The 22,844-nt window shown below is 43.4% G+C and overlaps 2 protein-coding genes across 7 annotated transcripts in view; both read right to left on the reverse strand.

Moving 5' to 3' along the window:
* Nucleotides 1-1,723: 1,723 nt before the first annotated feature.
* JMJD7 (jumonji domain containing 7) lies at nt 1,724-11,998 on the reverse strand. Its single transcript, XM_077322787.1, is given in 9 exon segments — nt 1,724-2,702; nt 6,212-6,314; nt 6,316-6,372; nt 7,244-7,320; nt 7,884-7,979; nt 8,112-8,168; nt 8,656-8,909; nt 9,376-9,529; nt 11,412-11,998. Coding segments are annotated over 9 exon segments (966 nt in total). The 5' UTR covers nt 11,491-11,998; the 3' UTR covers nt 1,724-2,613.
* Nucleotides 11,999-14,389: 2,391 nt separating this feature from the next.
* Nucleotides 14,390-22,844, reverse strand: part of MAPKBP1 (mitogen-activated protein kinase binding protein 1) — a 141,292-nt gene continuing 132,837 nt past the window's right edge. For all 6 annotated transcript variants that reach the window (XM_077322791.1, XM_077322794.1, XM_077322789.1 and 3 more), the window contains 2 exons: nt 20,034-20,122; nt 14,390-19,138 (listed from right to left, as the gene is read on the reverse strand). In XM_077322791.1, the coding sequence (XP_077178906.1) occupies nt 18,842-19,138; nt 20,034-20,122 (386 nt within the window). In that variant the 3' untranslated portion in view covers nt 14,390-18,841. The remainder of the gene's footprint in view (nt 19,139-20,033; nt 20,123-22,844) is intronic.

A 22,844-nucleotide genomic window follows, 5' to 3' on the forward strand; every position in this document is an offset into this window, starting at 1 on the left:
CATGTCTGCCATGGAAGCTTGCTGGGTAACCCTGGGTCAGTCATGCCCACTCACCCTGCAGGGTGGTTGGAGGGTTGAGGAGAGAACAATGTGAAAGGGTTTAGAATAGCTCAGGACACTTTTATAATAGAATAGGAAGGATTATATTCTATTGCGGTTTACAGGGTTTTTTTTACTGCATTGTCTTCTACCTTTGTGATCCACTCTGCATGATTGTATGTCATGTCAAGTTTTAGTCAGGTTTTTTTATTGCATTTTGTTTGATGCTTAAATTTTGTAATTCACCTTGAGTTACCATCAGAGTTGTTACAAATGATTATGGAGGGGAAAGGGTATATGATCTAAGCCAATTTGATTAAGAGATGCTGCATATTTTGCCATTACTTACTCAACATGGTAGGTTTTGTAAATTTTATTAAATGAACACACAAACATGCTCTCTTTGGAGGTTTTATCACTGGGACCAGCCATGCTACAGTATACAATAAAAAAGCTGCAACTCTGAGCTCAAAGGTCTGATTTTCTCCTTGTTGGCAGTTGTCCATGAATTCCTGATCACACTTCCCATCCTATATCACGAAGAGAAGCAATTTTGATTGCACTGACTATATTTTTCTCCCTTTAAAGTGTTACAACTCATTGACATTTTCAGGTTGGTAGTTGGGTTGATCTTAAAGGTAAAGGTATCCCCTGTGCAAGCACCGAGTCATGTCTGACCCTTGGGGTGAGGCCCTCTAGCGTTTTCATGGCAGACTCAATACGGGGTGGTTTGCCAGTACCATCCCCAGTCATTACCGTTTACCCCCCAGCAAGGAAGCTGGGTACTCATTTTACCGACCTTGGAAGGATGGGAGGCTGAGTCCACCTTGAGCCGGCTGCTGGGATCGAACTCCCAGCCTCATGGGCAGACAGGTTCAGCTAGCATTTCTGCTGCCTTACCACTCTGCGCCACAAGAGGCTCTTGATCTTGAAGGTACGGGCCTTCAATTTGTGTTTCCTAATACCATCTTCTAGAGTCCTGTCAGTTCATTGCAGAACCATGGACAACAAGGCCTTGCATTCCCACCAGAACTCATCCTCTCTCTAGGCAGCAGACGAGATCAGTAACAACAAACAGCAAGGAGAGTTTTTATTATTATTACTACTACTATTACTACTATTACTATTACTATTAGATTTATTTCCCACCACTCCCTATAAGGCTTGTGGTGGGTAACAACAGTCTTAACCCCTTTAAAATACCCATTAAAAGACTTAAAAATCCTAACATGACAGAAAATAATCTTGTTCCCACCCCCCACTACCAGTGGGGAGAATGGAGGGAGCGATGTAACTGCTGATCCCAAGGGGGAGGGACGATGGTTCTCAATCGCTGACCCCAGCCTCTTCAATCGCTGATCCCCTTCCACCAAAAGCCTAGTGGAAGAGCTCCGTTTTGCAGGCCCTGCAGAAAGCTGGCAAATCCTGCAGGGCCTGTTCACCCCAGGGTTTGAGTGATTTCATAACTGACAAAAGTCATGGTGCACAATTAAGTTGCTGCTGTATCCACACTTCACTCCAGATAAACAACCAGACAAAACACAATTCAGCCCAACTCTTCAGCTTGATAATGAGCTTTGTTAACAATAGCTGTACATTATTTTGATTGGATAGGCCATTTATAAATTATTAACATCCAGCTCATCGGAATATTCTAAAATTATTAGCATCCAACTCATTGGAATATTTATTTATTTACATTATTTATTGTCTGCCTTTCTCACTTAGACTGAAGACAAATTACAAAGGGTGAGTCAGTAAAATCAACAGATGGGATGTTCAATAAACAATAAAATAGGATTTGAGTTGTAGAACCAACCAGAAGTCTAAAAAACAGAACCGAAGCAAGGCATAAGTATTACCATGACACATTCAATGATGCATAAATTACATTGTAGTATCCTATTTTCATCAAGCCATTCACAGTAGTCTAGTCCCTAATAATTTTGTGCATCATTTAGTACAGTGCCACTCTACTGCATGTGTAGAAAAGCCCTCCTGAATAATTCCATTTGGAATTATTTGTGGAAAGCCAGGAGAATGGGAGCCTTCCTGACCTCTTGAAGCAGGCCATTCCACAATGGAAAAGGCACAGTTGTTGATTTTGCCCATTTGCAGGATGACATTGGCCAAAGACCCTGTTTTGATGAGTGAAATTGTGATGATGCAGCTAAGGCGGAGAACAGGGTCTCACAAATATGAGGATCCAAGGCCATGAAGGGCTTTGTATGTGACAGACAGTATCTTTAATTGAGCCCAGAAACAGCTGAGTATCCAGTGAAGTGCTGCAGGATGGAAGTGATAAACGTGCCCCTTCTAGCAGCTCCACATAATAGCCAAGTCATGTAATTCCACACCAAATGAAAAGATGTCAAATTTTGAGGAGAGACCAATATACAGTAGCTCACATAAACTACTTTTGATGTTACTGTGGTATAGCTCCAGATGGCCAGATCAGCTGTACCAAGGTAAGGGGCCATATTTCGGGCTAGGCTCATATATTAGAACTCTAGCCATAGATGCAATTGTTCATGGAGGGTGGAAGATTAGCTGTCCCAAAATCTCACCCGTGCACTATTTCAGTGCCACAACTTTTGAGAGAGAATCCAAAAGCTGATAGTAAGAGTACTTCAGGTCATATTCCATATCATACCAATAATTCACTAAAGAAAAAAAAACAAACAACAATAGTCAGTTTGGGGAACAACACCTTTCAAATAATATTTATATCCACATTTATCAGGTTTGGGATTAATTTTCGGAACAAAGGCAGCAACAGCTTCAATACTGACTGGTACCCATTATCCTTTATATGAGAAGCCCACTGCCTTTAAGAAAGGCAGTCCTGGGCCTATTTTTAAGCTGAACTATAGCAGCCATTAATGCAGAGTCACGTGGGAAACTGAGTGAAAGTTTCCCACATAGGAAGCTGCTCCCATAAACAGTTTACCCCATGGAATGACAACTAAAGAGTTTCGTTTTCAAGGTGCTACCATATTGAAGGTGTATGAACAGGTCCTCATAAAAGATTCAGAAGGCATCCAGCAGATACCGGGTAGGAGGTAACCTGAATTCACGTTCCTCATCAGCATAACTTGGTGGGCTTGGTTGAGTTATTATTTCAGCCTCTATGAACCAATACGGAAATACTGATGACTTAACACCATGGTTTTAAAATGAGAGTTACTTGTAAGTTTGATCTGTGATGGTAAAATTATGAATAGCGGACAGGTTTCTCTTAACTTGCTCTTCAAGGCATTCCTCCCCCTTCAGTACACAGCCACAGTAGAATGCTGGCCCCACTAAAGCAAGGATCAACCCTGACAATACATCTGTGCAATATATAGTTTCCATTCAGGCAACTGAGGATTCAAATTAATATGAAAATAATATGTTGAAGGCAGAAAGTTCCCAAAGCCTCTGCCTCACTTGACTAGCATCACGTCTGCAGACTCATGCCCAGCATAATTGTTTAGGATAGTTCAATCTCTCACTGCCCTGGAAGAAGGGCAACAAAACAGTAGCCAATTGGATATCAGCTGTGAGGCATTTGTGAGTCATTTTGCAGACAAAATCTTGACACTGTGCCATGACCTCCCTCCAACCTTAGGCACAGAAAGTGAACTAGAGGCCCCTTGGCCATCTCTGGAGAGAACACTGAGTACCTTCAGATGATTCATGCTGTCAGAAGAGGACAGGATGCTTACAGCAGCAACACCAACAACACGCCCACTAGACCCCTGCCCATCATGGCTAACAAAAAAAATAAGGGGCCCCTTCCAGGAGATAATCAACCTCTCCCTTTAAACAGGAGAATTCTCACAAGGCCTAAAAGAGCCAGTGGTTCACCCACTGCTGAAAAAAACATCTCTGGACCTGTGAAAGCCTGACAACTATCGACTCATTTTGCATCTAGCGTTCCTGGAAAGAATCCTATTTAACATATTCATGCGTCCTCTTGCCCAACTGATACGGAAGTTCGAGCTGGGTTGTCACCAATATGTAGAGGACACCAGCTCTTCCTGCTGATGGAAGGCCACCCTGATTCTCCCCCAGAAGCATTAGTCAGCTGCCTGGAAGCAGTGATGAGGTGGCTCAAGCAAAGTCGTCTGAAGCTCAATCCTTCAAAGACAGAAGCCCTGTGGCTGGGCAGGAAGGGTCCAAGCGAGGAAGTGCATCTGCTCAACCTGGACAGTGTGCAGATATCAGTGGCTCACTCCACCAGGAACCTGGGAATGATCCTGGATGCTTCCCTCTCCATGAAGGCCCAGGTCATAAGAGTAGCACAGCTGGCCTTCTACCACATTCGCCAAATCAAACTACTAGCGCCCTACTTGCTCCAGAACACCTAGCCACAATGATCCACGTGACAGTCACCTCCAGGCTAGACTTCTGCAACTCGCTCTATGCAGGCCTACCCTTAACTTTGATCTGGAAACTGCAACTGGACTAGAATGCGGCCGCCAGGGTCCTGACAGCAACACCATAGAGGTCCTGCATCCAGCCCGTCCTCTAACAACTGTGCTGGTTACCAGTTGAATTCCAGATCAGGCTTAAAGACTTGGTAATTACCTTCAAGAACATATGTGATCTGGCCCACATATGCCCACTGGACATATGTGATCTGGGCCCACGCCTCTCTGCCTATGCCCCTCAGAAAGCTCTGCACTCTGCAACCTCCAACCAGCTAGTGATATCTAGCCCCAAGGAAGTCCACTTGACCTCAACCGGGGAGAGAGCCTTCTCTGTCCTGCCCCCCCACCTGATGGAACAAGCTCTCAGAGGAGATCAGGGCCTTGACAGGACCTGCAAAAGGGAGCTCCTCCATCAGGCTTTTGGTTGAGGTCAAGTGAAACTAAATAATATCTACCTGGCTCTGAACCATCCTCCCTTGAACCTATGTGAGAGATTGGACCAACCATGGGCCTGTTAAGTTGTTCACTATGTTAGAATGTTATCTTCTGTGTTTAATGTTGTTATTTACAGTTGCCTTTTATTCATAATAATAATAATAATCAGTGAATTGGATGTACTGTTCTGTTACATTCTATGTAAACTGCCCTGAGCCATAGGGGAGGGTAGTATAGACAGAAAGAAAGAAAGAAGAAAGAAGAAGAAAGAAAGAAAGAAAGAAAGAAAGAAAGAAAGAAAGAAAGAAAGAAAGAAAGAAAGAAAGAAAGAAAGGAAGGAAGGAAGGAAGGAAGGAAGGAAGGAAGGAAGGAAGGAAGGAAGGAAGGAAGGAAGGAAGGAAGGAAGAAGGAAGGAAAAGAAAGTTGCACTGTGAAATCCTATATTACTGTATAAGTAGTTGATTTGCATATTCTTATTAGAATGTCCTGCTAAGTGCTTAAAATAATACTGAATCACAAATCCTGCCCACTTTTGGAAGGGAGGTCACACAAAACAGAAAGTGACTGGATCAAAGACTTTCTCATGGATAACAAGCCTCAAGCGTCTCTGCAGACAGCAAAATTTTGTTCCTACACGATTCAAGCGCACCAGAAGGAAACCTTTAACTTTTAAATAATATATTATGTTTCAACTGTTATCTATTATATGATATTCCATGTATCCCATGATGTTCCATGTAAACTACCCTGGGTCATATGGGAGGGCAGTATAAAATTCGAAGAAAATAAATAATAACTAATTGTAATCTCCACACCCCCAACATGTTTTAAAAATCTTAATGTTTTATTTTGTCCTAATTTTTATATCCTGCTCTGTGAATGAATGAATGAATGAATGAATGAATGAATGAATGAATGAAGATGAATGAATGAATGAATGATGAATTAATTGACAAATCAAACTGAGTGCAAAATTCAGTAGATGTATTTGATAGATCAATCAGTTAATATTTGGGCTGATAACCAGTGCCATCCAATTTTAATCTTTGACACTGAGTTGTGTTGGCAGCTTTTTTAAAAGTCATTTTCTTTAAGGTAAAGGCCCTATTCAAGTACGTTAGCTTACTTTTCCTTTGTTGTTCTAATAAATGCACAAAGAGTAGTACTGATGCTTCGTACTCTGTCCTTCTGCATCTTGTACAGAAATAGCTTCAACATTTTCAAAGGGAGTTATAGGAATTAAATATGTCTCAATCTACAGATATGACCTATGAAACTCGGTTGTTACAGCAAACAACTCTGACATGCACCATTATGCTCACCTGCTATGCAGCCATGTGACTGCCGAACATGATGGAACCAGAGAGAAGGGAGATACAACATTTCCCCAGCCTTCACAGTACACTTCAAAGGCTTTGCCTGAACAATATTCTGGGTATCGTTCTAGATCTGGATTTAAAGGGTCCAATGGAATCCAGGGTACCTGTGAAGATAAACAATTACATAACACAGATGTCTTTCAACAAAATACGTATGCTTAACTCCCCAAGCCAGAAATCGAGTAGGATTCTCCTCTTTTCTTATAAGTGAAAATGCTTGCCAGTGAACTCCTCTTCAACTATCATGCAAGAGAACAACATTCAGTTTTCCTGTAGCTTCCTGAAGCCTACTCTTCTGCTGGCCTATAGTAAACTAAAGATCTTCCTCTAATAACATCAATTATCCACCATGGTTGGATTCATATGTGGACTGCACATGCTCAAGCCACTATTTTTTTATTTTACATGTGAGAGAATATTTCAGACCCAACTATACCCTGACATGCACATTCCCTGTGCATCAACCGCACCACACCTCTAATAATAGCCACGGAAAACATGTTTCCCTAGTCTTTTGGTGATGAGCTGCCATGACTACAGCAATGGAACACGAGTGTATGGCAGGACTGGAAATTGCAGTCCAGGCTTATTTGCTCATTTGTGAATCTGCTACTCTTGCAAATGTTTGTGTTTATTTTACCTACTAGTAAATAACCCCGCTGCAGTCTGAATGCAGCGGTGCTAGCGGGGATCGGGAGTGTCAGGGGCCGGCTCTGGAGGCGTGCTGGGCCAGGGGCCGGACCCAAGCGCGGTGGTGGGGCGGTTTGCCCTCCGATTGTCAGTCCGGGGGAAGGGGCCTATCGGCACCCTTCTCATCAAGGATAGGGCCCGCCTGGGGGGCCCTTACCGAATTATTTAATCCACTCCGCTAGGAGCGGTTAAAGATAGTTATTTCAAACTTATTATACAGGTTGTGACCCACATTCTTTGGAAAGATTCCCTCTTAGCAGCTTTTAACATAAACCCGCTGAGTACCTTCTCTGCAGCTCTCTCATCTACAACTTCAAAAGACCCATCTCCTGCCATGTGGAAGGTTGCTGGTGGGTACAGCTCTGGAACGTAAAGTATGAGAACTGCTTCAAGATGTGGGCAGACAGAAGAGCATTTTAACCTTTGATAATGAAGAAACCTTTGATAATGAAGAAACTAACATTGTCAGGTATGGAATTCACCTGTGTCAGTAATGACTCCACATAAAAGCCTTTATAATAAAAGGCTTGGTGACTAACCTTTTTGGGAAGCAGGCCACCAAGCCAAAAGTTCACTGTATTAGAATTTACTATGCTATCGATGCACCCACAGCCTCTGCCTTAGTGTGGCGTAGCTGCGGTCAAGTGAACTGAGGAGTGGGCAACAGTGCAGCATAGAAAAAGCAGAGAGTAAGCCTGACAGTAGGGGATTGAGAGCAAGGTCCACCACTCTCCTCCCCATGAAACAAACCCCAGCTGCCAGTGTCACTTGTGGTACCCATGTCACATGACAACCATTCACACCTTGGTCCGTGAGGGGAAGCATTATTTCGATTCATGAAATAGAGAAATTTTGCGGAAATGTTATTCTAGTCACTCCCATGAGCCCATATCACAACAACCCCTCTGCTTCTCAGGATACATACCATATGGGATGAAGGGGCGGTCACTTGGTGGGTGCAGAAGAAAATGTTTCTCTCCCGAAATCACACAGTACAAGTTTTCATAATGGTCTTTATGTACTACGATTGAGGAAAATTTGAGGACCCACTTAAATATCATGAAGAGTAAAGTTTCTAAAAGTGCATCCCTCTCCAACCTTGCCCCCAAAGCCAAAAATGCAGCTGAAAGCACATTCATTGTAGGGTACATACAAGATGTCACCGCGGCAGACTCTCCTAGCCAGAAATTCACAGCATCAGGCTTTTTTCCTACACGGAAAAGAAAACAGCAATGAATTTGACAGAGGCAATTGGAGCAGTGCTCTACTGCAAGATTCCCAGGTGAATATCTCCCCTTCCCCTCCGGGGTGTTATCCCTTTTTAAAAAGTTACCTGCACAGAGCCACAGCAGCACTACCTTAAGCAGATTTGCCACTGCAATAGCGGTGGCAACAGCTGGACTGATGGAACAGAACGTTTCTTCCATCTCTCTGCCTCATTCCTCTGCATCCTACAAACTCCAGGGGCCCTTACCATGAAACAATGTTTATTATTTTCATGGCGAGCACTATAAATCCTCATGCCCCGTTAACCAAAGCAAGATTATGGAGTCATTCAAAACCAGAAGCAGTATTCATCTTTTGGGAAGCACAACCACAGAAAAAGAACGCAGGATGAAACTGGAGAATTACTTGCAAACATGAACAGTTAAATAGGCAATGCAAAACTTTAACAGAAGGAGGATTCTTCTCTTTACCAAGGGCCTCTGTCATCCAGGAGATGTCAGGCTCCACGTCACCTATAAGTTCAGGGAATTCCTCAGTCAGGTTCGAACACTGTTTCTGCACATAGAACACCCCAGGGGAAGTTACTTTCTTCTCCATAATGTCCAAGAAAGCACTGAAAGGCATGCGTCGTTCCTCTGGCATAACAAATCGATTTTGGTAAACTGCATCGGCATAACCATTTGGAGTCACTGCCACACTCACCAACTTGGAACTCATTACCTCCCTGCAACAAAACAAACCAAAAGTTCAAAGTCCTGCAATAAACAGACAAAACCCCAAATGGGGCAGACATGCCTCCTTTCCAAACAAAATTGTGAAACAGACTCTCCTTATTGTTTAATAATTATATTTAAGAGTGTGTATAGAGCAGAGGTCTCCAACAGGTATCTTGCCAGCTGCTGCATAATAGTTTAGACGTCTAATAGAAGAACCAAGAAAAGACTGCAAAAAGACTTGCTTTACAGCTTTTTTCCCACTCAAGCTTATATTTTTTAGGATTTGCCTCTGTGCTACTTTATTACTGGTGTTCTTCTGCATCAAGGAAAGAATAAAACTCGGTAACATGCTGAGAGTAAGGGGAGTAGCTCAGGACATTTTTTTTATTACTCAGAAACAGTTCTCATTAAAAAAAAATGCTGAACTTTCTGCTCTGAAGAATTTATATCCGAAGCTTCCAAGTTTATTCCTACCTCAGGTAAGTTAAAGTCCACTTCCTCAGGGCTGGCCAGTGGTTGAATGCATTCCGAATTAAACATGGTTTGTTTGGGCACAGCCATTCCCGATAAAATGCCAGGGGAGATGGGGGGCCATCCACAAATGGCACAGACTCTGTTAAACACAACTCTGGTCAGGAAAAGAAAGAAAAATCAATTATGCGAACAGTCTTGCAGTAAGTTAAATCTGTCACAAAGCTGCTTTATGCCAGCTTGGTGTAGTGGTTAGGAGTGCGGACTTCTAATCTGGTGACCTGGATTGATTCCCTGCTCCTCCCGCACATGCAGCCAGCTGGGTGACCTTGGGCTCACCACAGCTCTGATAAAGTTGTTCTTACTTAGCAGTGATATCGGGGCTCTCTCAGCCTTACCTACCTCACAGGGTGTCTGTTGTGGGGAGAGGAAAGGGAAGGCAACTGTAAGCCGCTTTAAGACTCCTTCGGGTAGAGAAAAGTGGCATATAAGAACCAACTCTTCTTCTCTTCTCCCAGAATTCTCAACTTTAACTCTTTCAGATAGCAATGTTATACCCATTTAAGCCAGTTGACTTAGGTTGTATTTTTAGGATTTCTATATCTCAGTCTCCTGAGGAGTTGCTGACAGTTACAATAGCATAAATGGCAGATGGGCTCTGTACTCTTGCTCATCTTACAGCCTCACTATGTATTGCTGTGAGACCACTGCGAGCAGGCTCCATAGTAAGCTTTATCTCACAGAAGAAGACCTGTTTTTTTTCCTACCATACTTTTTACTATCCAAAGTCATCTCCAAGCAACTTACAGTTGCCTTCCCTTCCTCTCCCTAGAAAAGACACCCTGTGAGTTAGGTGGGGCTGAGAGAGCTCTGAGAAAACTGACTAGACCAAGGTTGTGTGGCTGGCTGCATGCAAAGAATGGGAAATTAACCCTGCTCTCCAGATTAGGGGCCACCAATCTTAGTTACCACACCAAGTTGTCCCAGCAAACTATAGGACTCTGCTGTAAGATACAAAGAACTTCCACATCAGCCTTGTCACCGGTCGAGAGACAATGAACACTGATGTGGAAACTCTCCAGAAGACTCTCCAGCTACTGCAGATATAACAAGCCCCATGGAGGCTCTTCCCAGGGGTCCCTGCATAGCCATAATACACGCCCCAGCTATATCACAGAACATCTCTTCAATGGTAGTTTGCCACTCTGGTCTGTTACACCTAGAATGACTTAGACTTATTAAAAAGGTAAAGGTAAAGGTATCCCCTGTGCAAGCACCAAGTCATGTCTGACCCTTGGGGTGACACCCTCTAGCGTTTTCATGGCAGACTCAATACGGGGTGGTTTGCCAGTGCCTTCCCCAGACTTATTAGGGGGTTTAAATATGGGGCAATCTCCTAACCTGGGAATACAACCTGTTTACTTACCATGTATTCAAACAACACAGCCACCCTTGGGAAATGCAAACAGGTGCATGAAGTAAGGAAGCTTGTGAAACTTTTCACAAAACTTCAAACTATTTAGCAACATCTGGCCTAGCAATAGTGTGTAAAGTGGATCACACACACACAGAGTCAGAAGCCTGGCATCTAAGATTCATTGAAGGTGAATCCTGTCACAGACACTCACAAGGCACAGGCCAAAGGACTAGAACGCTGACTGTAAGGAGCGCCAGCCACACGTCTAGGGCGCCAAAGGCTTTTAAAGAAAATGGTCCAAAGGCTTTTAAAGTAAAATGCAAATATTACAGCGCTGGCGTGACAAGAGCGGGGAGGGGGGAGAACTGTGCCCCAAAACCATCACGGCCGTAATCCACGATCGGGATGGGAAGTTCGGCGTCCACGAAGCACCAAGCAGCCTCCTCTGGGGAATGGGAGGGAACAAAACAGCCCTGACGGGCGGACAAGGCGCCGAGTCCCGAGTGGGCTGGCCAAGGACACAAGGGCAGCGGGGCGGGGAGGCTTGCAGCACGACCTGCGCCAATACCGGCGCGCACCTCCTCGCGGGGCGCCTCCCGCCTCCCACCCCGGCCCCGCTCACCCCTCGTCTCGGCCGCGAACCCGGCCAGGCACTGCCTCACGGCCCCCAGCACCTCCCCTTCCGCGCCGGCCCCCGCCATGCAGCGGCCCACGTGGCTGCCCGCGCGGAAGGACTCCGGGGCCGCCTTTCTCCTCCGTCCGCCGGTGACGGAGCCCCCCCTGGCTTCGCGTGAACGGCCGCGGCCCCCCTCGTAGGGGAGGGACGATCTTCGCGCCCGGCTTCCTTCGCTCTGCCCCCTGCCGCCGCCGCCATTTAAACAAGGGCGGTTCTAGGCACCGGATCTCCAAAGGACATTGCAGGAGCAGAAAAAAAGTACAGAGGAGGGCAAGGGGGTTGGAGCACCTTCCCCGTGAGGAAGGGCTGAAGAATTGGGGACCTTTCAGTTTAGGAAAAACTGCAGGGAGACGTGATACAGGTTTATAAAATTATGCATGGGGTGCAGAGAGTGGACAAAGAAATCTTTTTCTCTCGCTCCCCGAATGCTAGAACTGGAGGGCTTCCAGTAAAACTGATGGACAGTAGAGCCAGGACAGACAAAAGGGAAAACTACACAGAGGGGGATTAAAACGGGGGATTTGCTGCCAGAGGATGTGGTGATGGCCACAGCAATGAAGGGGATTCGATAGATTCATGAAGAATAGCTATGGTGACTGAGGGAAACGTCCATTTTCCAAGGCACTAAACCTCTGAAACCCAAATCCAGGAGACAACACTGAGAAAGCCTCAGCTTATGCCCTCTTGGCAGCCCTCCAGAGGAACTGGTTGGCCACTGTGAGACAGACTGCTGGACTAGATTGTCCGATCCAGCAAGCCTCTTCATATGTTCTTCAAAATTCAGTGGCAGCTTACTCAGTTTAAGCTTTTGTGAGAGACAGTTTGTTTCTTCAGATATGTAGTGGGAAATCAAACTCATACTTCAAGCATCAACAAAAGATTTATTCAGGGCCTGAGCTTTCGAGTGCAAAGATGAAGAGTGCTTGCACTCAAAAACTCACGCTCTGAATAAATCTTTTGTTGGTCTTAAAGGTGCTACTGGACTCTGATTTTATTGTGCTACTTCAGACCAATATGGTCCCCCATTTTAATCCATGAACAAAAGAGACACTAATGACTCACAAAGGACTCACAGCTAATATATGATTGACTATTGTTTTGGTGTCCTTCTTCCAGGGCAGTGAGAGATGGAACTATCCTAAATAATTCTGCTGGGTGTGAGTTTACAGTCGTGATGGTAGTCAAGTAAAAGTTGTGTTTTACTGACTTCACCGCCATCTCATAGGCCTTCATGTACATTCTATAAAATGTTTTCAAGGCTTCGTTCTGAGTCTTCCTCCAAACTCGCTCTATTTGTCTCAGTTCCTGTTTCACCATGAAATTCCTTGGTGCACCAAGGGGCTTGCTTGAAATGGGGGCATAAAGAACATCGGGGAGCTATCTCTTCAATGGCAGCCAGCATTCTGTCATTCCAGTTGATGACCAGACCATTTACAGAAGTGCTGGGAAGCATTGGGTTCTGTAGAGCAGTGGTCCCCAACCCCCGGTCCAGGGTACCGGGCCATGGCTCCTCCTTGTCCTCCTCCCCGGCTGCTGCCTCAGGGGCTGCCCTGCCACTCTGCTGCCAGCTCACCTTTGGTGCTCTCCAGCGGATGCCATGGCTGGGGCTCCCACTCAGCGCGGTACTGCGCAGCTGCTGCTGGAAGCACCCCCCCCCAGCGGGCAGCGGGAAGACAGGGGCACTGGCAGGAAAGCAAGTAGAGCAGGGGCTCAGGCGGCAGCGGCGACGTCCCTCGGCAAAAGACTACCCCCCTCCCCGGGCCTCAGTAAAATTGTCAAGCGTTGACCGGTCCCCGGTGATAAAAAGGTTGGGGACCTCTGCTGTAGAGCATACAGGAATCCTATTGGATCCATAAGTCTCCATGGGCAAGCTAAAATATGCTCGGCGCCCAACTGAGGAGGGGATTGTAGCCTTAGCCAAACCTTCAGAGCCTTAGCCATACTTCATAGTGGTCTGACCATGGCACTGCATTTGCCATGACCAGATCCACATTAACACTGAAAATGAGATCCAGGGTGTGGCCTGTTTCATAGGTGGGGCCAACAAATTATGAGACCAGGTCCAACCCATTTCTAGAGGACGGCAGTCAGCATGGACTAATAGTCTGGGAACTGTAGCATCCAGGCCGCCACCACCTCCAGCAGGGCTGGCAGGGCATCTAGCCATAGTGATCCATGCAACAGTCACCTGTAGAGAGCTAGTTTTCTGTAGTGGTTAGGAGTGCGGACTTCTAATCTGGCATGCCGGGTTCGATTCTGCGCTCCCCCACATGCAGCCAGCTGGGTGACCTTGGGCTCGTCACGGCACTGATAAAACTGTTCTGACCAAGCAGTGATATCAGGGCTCTCAGCCTTACCCACCTCACTGGGTGTCTGTTGTGGGGAGAGGAAAGAGAAGGCGACTGTAAGCCACTTTGAGCCTCCTTTGGGTAGAGAAAAGCGGCATATAAGAACCAACTCTTCTTCTAGACTGGACTTCTGCAACTCACTCTATGCAGGCCTGCCCTTAACCTTGATGCAGAAACTACATCTGGTCCAAAATGCAGTGGCCAGTGTCCTTACTGCAACACCATGGAGGTCCCACATCTGGCCCGTCCTCCAACAACTGTGCTGGTTACCAGTTGAATTCCGGATCAGGCTTAAGGTCTTGGTAATTACCTTCAAGGCCATAGGCAATCTGGGCCCACAGTACTTGATTACATACTCATTACAGTTACTCCTTACAGCATTCCAGTTGTGATCTATCAGTATTGGATCATTCACACAAGCAAATCAATATTGTCACGGTAGTCTGATTGTTTCCCCTCCCCCATAATTTACCAGGAATAAAAATCCAGGGACCCGATAATATATATTAAATAACATTCTGCATACCTAACACCCTTTAAGATGGCAGCTGTTTTGAGCACTGGCACAGAAATATCTTTATAGCAAAGGATCACACTTTTTATTGAAACTATTTAAGACACAGAGTACAAAGGAATACATAATTAAAAATTGCCCCAGAAAGGTGGCTTACAGTGCAAAACCCCCACAAACATAAAACAGGTATTTCAAATAATTAAAAAAGGCATTTAAAAGATCTTTCTCTCTCTTAAAGCCAAGGTAGAAAAAAAAACATTTATAAATAAAAGTTTCAGGTTTGTAATCTCCTTTTAAACCAATGGAGAGTGAGGAGGGAGTGTAGAAAGAACGCAAGGAACAAAGGGACATCTGTCTGGTGCCTGTTGTGGCATAACTTAGACATGCTAAGTAGACATGGCTTATTCCTAAAGTGGCTGCCCCAGGCATCACACGGTCTGGGGGTTACAGTGGATTAGCCTAATATAGAAGCATCCCAGTCCAGAATATTATACACAAAAGTCCCATATAAGGTTTTTATCTACAAAAAGAACCAACAATACCTGAAGGGCTACAACATGATGATGCTTCCCTCCAGCTAAATTGTCAAATACTGGAAATGCAGGATGCTGAGGCTCCAGTGCCTGGCATCTGTGTATTAGGATATAACACGTTTATAATACTTTCAACAGAGGCCTTAGCAGTAGCTTTTCTGTGGCAGAAAGGGAATTTATTCTGGAACGTTGGCATGAAAGTGGTATCTAATAGGATCAGCTATTAGAGTGATACTCAGTAGAAAAACAAATGATTAAAGTCAAGTGGACAATTAAAACAGCCTTCCCCAGTAGCACCAGTTGTGTATACCAATAGCTGGTGTAAACACAATTTGGTTTCCATTCGTATTTGGGGAAGCAAGAACAGGCCATTTTGTCCCATTCAAGTGCACAGGCATTTGTTCACTTTTCTAAGGACTGTCGTTGAAAAGAGAAACAGCATACACAAAAAAATCATTTTTAAATTACACTGCTCAGAAATATTACAGGAAGCAGGATGGTAATTCATAAGTGACACATCCAGGGATTGGTACATAACTTCCACACTTGTCTTAATACATTATCTTTGCATGCACATAGTTTTAAAGTAGGCCAGAGTCAAATACTACAGATATTTATGTTTCTCCAGGTTTTCATTATCTTTGGGAGATTTCCTAATGGGGATTATGGATACCCGTAATATAGCTTGCATGCAATATAAAGCAATATAGTGTTCGCCAAATTACCTTACTAAGTCTGCCAGGCTGGGACTGGCCAGCAGTGGGAGACTGAAATGGGGCAGGGTCGATGAAGACACATCACCTGCAGTGTGGTGTCACTTCTAGGATAAATCTGGAAGTGATGAGACCTCTCTAGGAATTGCCAGAGGTTCTGTATTAAAACCAAAGTTTTTCAGTGGTTTCTAGAGAGGGCTGACATCATTTTGTTTTTTTTCCCAGAAGTTTCCCAGAAGTGATACGCTGTTGCTGAAGGCGTGCTGTTTATTTATATGTTTATTTTTCTCCCTCCAACTGCTGGAGTGCCAGCAGGCCTATAACAATCTTACTCATTACAGTTACTCCTTACAGCATCCCTCAATTGATATTTGTAGCCAGCAGCAGGGTGGCACCAATGAATAAAACTTTTTGTATGCAGATATTTTCTTCAGATAAAGCGGCTTCTTTGCAAAAACAAATTCATATGGTAACAATGATACAGGGCTTCTGCTGGATGACAGAAACTTTCGGAAGCCAGGTGGCCTGGTCAACTATCAGTATGGGAAAGGCATTCCCAGAATCTTCCCAAATCATAAACACAAGTGGGAAAAATAGGGAACATGTCAAAAGACTGAAGAACTGCAATCTTTCTTTAATCATCATCAAATTCCTGTCTGGTTCGACTTAACTAAACCCTGTCTCTTGTTAAGTATCTCTTCCCTGTCGAAAGACTACTCATCCATGTTTTGCCTCTTAAAACAATCTGTAGCTGTGCTACAAAATTCCTAGAGATCTTGGCTCTACTACTAAATGTATTACTGGAAACCACAGGCCAACTCATGCATCCTTCCATATCTACTTACTAAGGCCACACAAAACAATTCTAAATAATTTCTCACTATTCTTTTGTTTCCCCATCTTGAATCATGAAAACAGACAGTGCTGAATATTAAAAGCAGTTTCATAGGCATTATCCAGTGGAAGCCCTGTTGTTTCACCAATACAGAACTTGTTTCATTTTGCTTTTTTATCCAAGAGTCTCCCAAATAAATGTATTGGTTAATATCAGAAAACTGAACCCACTCTTGTACCAATATACTTGGCAACTTCAAAAGGTTAAATTAAGGAACTCCACACCAAGAATCTGGTATCACAGAAGATATGGCTCGTTAACCTGAGTGCACATGTGCGTGTTTTCTGATCACTGAATGTTCTTTTCACAGTTTAAATATAAGAGACAGACATATCTTGCCTTTAAGATCTTTCCTTTACATGCAAAGCACAATCCTAATTTGACAGATGGCCAATGGTTGCTACATACATTGCATCTCTAACTGATTTCACGCTCACTTATGAAAGGAGATGACTAGCAGTTTGGGACCTCAGTTTGGGTGTCTGTATCCTTACTATCAATTGAATGTTTTCAGTGAAATATCAAAGAAAAACATCTAAAACTTTTGGAGAGTTGTATAGAAAAACTCTTTTAAAATTCCAAGTCCCCAGCCTTGGAGTTCAGTCATGGATGGTTGGCTGGCCAGCCAGTCAAGCATTTCATTAACTACAGCTCCAGTCCTGAGATCCAGCCTGCTTCAGACCAGAATAAATGCTGTAGGGCTGTCAGTTAAGAAAATGTCTGGATGATAAGTCCAAAAGCGCAAGGAGGAAAAGGCCAAGTAAAATAGGTCATTCTCTGCCCCAAAACAAAACAGTAAGTAGCATTAAACACTCTGAAGGGCAGGTATTTTTAAAATGTTTTCATCATTGTCAACCAGCATATTGGGAACACTGTAAAACTAATAACTGAGTAAACTAGAAATTGTATTGTCTGAGAGGGAAGAAGAAAAGTTTACAAGAAGTTTTGCACAGACCTTCTAGGAAGCCACTGACATTTAACGATAATGAACAGTTTGCTTTTTTTTCACCTTCTATGAGCATGGACAAGACTGATAAGATGAGGTGGTCACCGAACACAATAACACATGCACCTTTCATTCCCCCTTAATAGATATGTATTTTTAAATTGCATTTCTTCCCATAATAGAAAAGGAACTGGAAATAGTCACAACAGCCTGTATTTGGTACTGAATTATACTTGATAGGCTTTTTTGGCATTACCCTTGGAAACAAATGAAAGAATCCTTATATTGGCAGGCTAAGTACCTCTTGTGCATCTCTTGAACAGTACTGGAAAGCTAACAATCTTTAAACCCCCCTTGGGATGGAATAAAACCTATAGCCATCCTTGTTTCCATTTGAAGAGCCCACCCTCTACCCTGGTACCCTCAAGATCTAAATCCTCCATGAAAGAATTGTTTTAACATCAATAAACCTTTATACAATTCCAATTGGACAACGTGGCTAAAAACTTCATAAAAGAGTCTGACTATTCTTCGATTATCCTGAAACACCTTGCTTTTTGATAAAAGATTGAGTTTTATTTTTTAAAAATTCTAAGAAAATGTTAAAAACAGGCTTTTAAAAACAATCATGCTGCTCTATTAAGAAACAACTTTGTAACAAATCTCCAGAGCTTGGTCCAAGGGTACATCATTATCTGGAAGCAAGTGTAGATAGAGGTAAAAGGACACGCCTTTCTTTAGTATCAAACCCAAAGACAGAGGATACTAAGAAGTATAAATATGAAGAGCCTTCTAGGTGGTAAACCTAGGCAATAGGGAGTGAAAGTCAAGGAGGCTGGTTGCAGCAGAAAATACTTCAGTTAACCTGCCTGCTATCCTGCAAATCCATTCAGTGTAACAAAGTCATCTCTCACTAGACAGCGAGAAAGATACAGAAAAACAGCCAGAGCTACAAAATGCAGGCGGAACACTGAGAGCTGCAATTGCAAAAATAAATTAATAAATAAAAAGTTTAGCAGTCTGTACGTTGATCAAGACAAGCCTAAAGGAGGGAGTGATTGGTGCCATCTTTTATCATTTTCAAAACCAGCCATTTCAACTCAGGCCACAGATTACAACAGGGTGTGCTGCTTGTTCCTGAAGAATTTTTTTTAAGCCAAACTTAAAACATATTGCCTAGAAGAAATTTCCAGGCAGTTTTTCCAAACGATGTTCAAAGAGAGGACGAGCACACAAAGGATCATTACCGTGACCAGCACATTTTTCGTAGGAAAATTTTGAAAGAGCCTTGTCCGTTATTTAAGGGAGAGACAAAAAAGATCTTTCCACAAAGGATAAAAATAATGAGGGCATTAATTCCCAGGCGTCCACCACAAGCCCAGTTTTCCTGTGTGATTATCACTTCAAAAAGTTCATCCTGACTCCCTTTACAGTTTTTTATCCATACGTCGTTCAACAGCTTGTAGTAGCAACTTGGAGTATTGTTCCAACAAAGCAAGAGTTTGCTCATCCCCAAAATGTCGAGGGCTTGATAAAGGAGCACTGCTTTCCTCGCTCAGTGGCATCACAACAGAGTCCTGCTGATTCACCAACTTTGCTGTCTCCGTTTGGAGATCCTTCTCATCCTTGAGGGAATCTAGTTCTTTTTTCATTAGAGAGAAGGTGTCAGTCAAGAGGCCAGCCATCTCATTTTTGTCTGCTGAGGACTCCAGGTCAGCAGATACCTAAGAGGGCAAGACAACAAGAGTTTCATTTATGTTAGGCACACACTGCACATTGTGTTGGGTCATCTCAAACGCACCCTCAGGCAAGGGGTGGGTGGGTGGCTTGGATTACGCCTGAGGCACTGAGTAATTGGAGGTTTAGCTGGTCCTTGCAGCTGTGATTAATCCCAATAGGAGCAGGAATGCTTCTCTGCCTGGCAACACTAACCAAATCAATTTAACACAGAAGAAAGTTAATTCAGGCTAAATATGCCAAGCGAGCAAAGCAGTAGAATGCTTAAAAGGATACCATAGTTTTATTTAGAAGAGAAACAACTTTGTATAGAAAGAGGAGTGAGAGAGTCCTGTTTCACTGTTGTCTTCATGCAGCCTGCTCAGGAGGCAAGCAGAGAGGAAGGGTGTTCAAGGAGCAGGAAGTTACCAAATGAGCCAATCAGGACATAGGAGGAGACTCTTTTAAAAAATATCTGGAAGTTCGTAATCTATGTTAAATACACATCACCCCGATGCCCCTTGTAGGTTATTCTTCATATCCTTTTGAATCATGCACACCACAGAGCTTGAATATTCCAACAACCTTTACCTCATCTGCTGCTGAACTCCAGTTCTGCTGATGAAATCCAGTGCCACAGCTAATTCAAACTAGCTTAGACACTGAACTGGACTAACTAGCAGACTGCCTCCAAATAGCACTCTCCGGGGAGACTGCTAGGGAGACTGCTACGGACTGCTTCTTCTACGGATACAGTCTGATGTAGACAAAAAAATATGAGTGCACAGCTGAGCCACAGAGGATTTTCACATGCTGCCTCAACAGTTCACCTCTGGTTGCCCAATATGGATAGTCGCATACAAGCACTGTGATGGGATCAGCAGTTGACAATGGGCAACTTACCACATGGTACAGATGGATGGCCTTGCGCATGCTATCTTGGAGCTCTGACACAACATGCTTGCACTGCTCAACACTGATAGAAGAACCTCCTAGATAGGGAAAAAACAACAACACAGGATCTAAGCAACGGATATAAGTGCCCTGCCACCTGTGCCTATTTGCTCCCTGCAGAATACCACTGCTGAAAATGTAGCTATCTTAAACGTCCAAACCATTTTCACCCCGTAGCCACTTTCAGAATGTTACCTCTCCCTCTGTGCGTATATTGCATATATTGCAGTGTATCACATAATGACCAGTAATTTTACCAGTTCTGGAAGTATCCCTTTTGGCAAACATTCCTGCTTTACTAATTTTCAGTGTTTTCGTGTGAAAGAATATTCTTAAAACTGAATTGTCCCATGGGGGTGGGGGGTGTCTCTATAATTAGACCTCTGTCAAGAGTAAAATTCCTCTGCTTAAGGCTAAACTGGTAACTCCCAAACCAGCTCTGAGGGCACATGGTGCACAGTAAGAAATCACTTGATTAAATACAGTAAAAATGCTTTTTGTAAGCCCAAACCACATGCATCCACAGAGGAGAATGCCTCCACTTATTTCTGCAGTGGCTGACAGGAAAGAGGCAAGGTCAGAGCAGTCAACTTTGCCACATCTCTGCATCATTCAATCACTCCTTGTCCAGAGGCACAGTGCCCCCCCCCCCCCGCATCTCTGCAATGAGCCACTGCTCTGGAATCTTCCAATCAGGAGACAACAGAACAGTAACAAATACAGAAACGCAAGATACACTGTTTGGAGGAAAGGAATGATCATATCTTCACACTTTAAAGGGAATTTTTTTTTTGATGCAGGAGTTACATATGCTGCTGATTTAAAATTTGGGCAAGGGAAGTCCCTCCGCTATCATACGTTTTGAAAATATTGGCCTAAAATCTCATCTAGATATAAATGAATTAATTCAAGCTGGGCCACAAACTAGTAATACAATGTAATTTTATCTGGATAGGGTACAATATGAAGCAGAAGGGAAGTTATTCTAATTATTAACCAGGTTAAGCATTATTTTGTAAACTCTGGAGTTATAGTCTAGCAATACAACATTTATCCACCTCTACTAAAAGCAGACAGCTGTTTTGCTACCACCCTATTAACCCAGCAATATTTAACATCCTAAAACAGGAGGCAACACAAGAAGACTAACATATAGACAGAGACATATAGTTATGAGCGGGACTTTTGCATGATGCCTAATTTGAGAAAACATTGAAAATCCTTGTTCTCTATCAAAAAGTATACTGCAACATGTCTGCAGGTTTCTGAGCTGGCTGAAAAAAGCCCAGGAGACAGCAAAACCAATAACCCATGCAGACATGTGTCATAGAATATGCATGATTACATTATTATATGACTTTGTAATCCACGTTGAATCTCAACGAGACAGGCAGATGATAAATGAAATGAACTAAAACATTTCAGACCCTTATAGTCTTCACAATAGATAAATTGTCTTTCATTAGCTAAATTAGAACACCAGCCATTCTTTTCTACGTCCTTTGTGTATGTGTGTGCTGGTATACTTTGATCTGGCACCAATGTAAATGCACAGTCCACAAATAGGGAAGATAATGAGATACTGAAAATGTCTGAATGAGGTTTGTAAGGCAGTGAGAATGAACATTCAGACATGCATATCAGATGGGCTGGTGTGGTGATAACATTTCACATCCTACAACATATTCCTCCATGATTTTAAAATACTGGACAGGCCAGGAGTATGTGCATGCTTGGTAAAGGGTGGGGAGAGATTGAAAGCAGATGTGTACCAAAGTTATTTGTAAGCCAATAGAAGAGAGGGAGGAGAGAGCTCAGTTTTCCAACCTGCACACTATTAATCTTTCTTTCTTGTCTGCCTTTCTCACTGGGACTCAAGGCAGATTACATATGTCAATACAATCAACAAGACAGAACACTTCAGCAAACAACACAATAGGAACTGGATTGTAGAAATCTGGAAACAACAAGAAATCTGAGACAGAACTGTGAATTTGATTTACGCACATCACCAATGTTATAAAATTAACTGAATTATAACAAAGCTACCCAAAACCTGGCCTGCCTGGCAATTAGAAGATACATGATATTTTGTGGGGAAAGCAATCTTTAGCCAAGCTAACATGTGTCATTATGTGTCAAAGAAAGGGAGAAGGAGCAAGAAGTGGCTGAGATTTCATTGACATCTAGCATAAATTAATTCAGGCCAAAACAATTCGCGGCCAAACAAATAATCAGTTTGGGGCACAATCCATTATGTTACTAAACCTCCTACAAATATGGTAAACTGGGAATCTGCTCTTGTGTGATCCAGCCATGCACTGAATTATTTTCCTCAACAACAATGTTTAAGTGGCTTGAATTAAACTTTTTAAAAACTAATCCAGGGTACCATTAATGTACACCTGAGTTGTACTTGCAACCTTTAACTCTGTATACTACTGTAAGACAAAGCAAACACTGGTGGGGACTCAAGGGAATTGTAGTCCATGGACATCTGGAGGGCCGCAGTTTGACTACCCCTGGCCTAGTGGCTAAAGTGCCAGACTAGGATCTGGGAAATCCAGGTTCAAATCTCCATTCTGGCATGGAAGCTTGAGGGATGACCTTGGGCCAACCACATGCTCAGCCTAACCTACCTCACAGGGTTGTTGTGAGGATAGAGGACAATGCTGTGTGAGGATAGAGGACAATGCTGTGTGCTGGTTTGAGTCCCCACTGGAAAGAAAGTTTGGCTATAAATGAAGTAAATAAATATTT

Source organism: Paroedura picta, chromosome 2 (assembly GCF_049243985.1).
Source record: "Paroedura picta isolate Pp20150507F chromosome 2, Ppicta_v3.0, whole genome shotgun sequence".
Taxonomy (NCBI): domain Eukaryota; kingdom Metazoa; phylum Chordata; class Lepidosauria; order Squamata; family Gekkonidae; genus Paroedura; species Paroedura picta.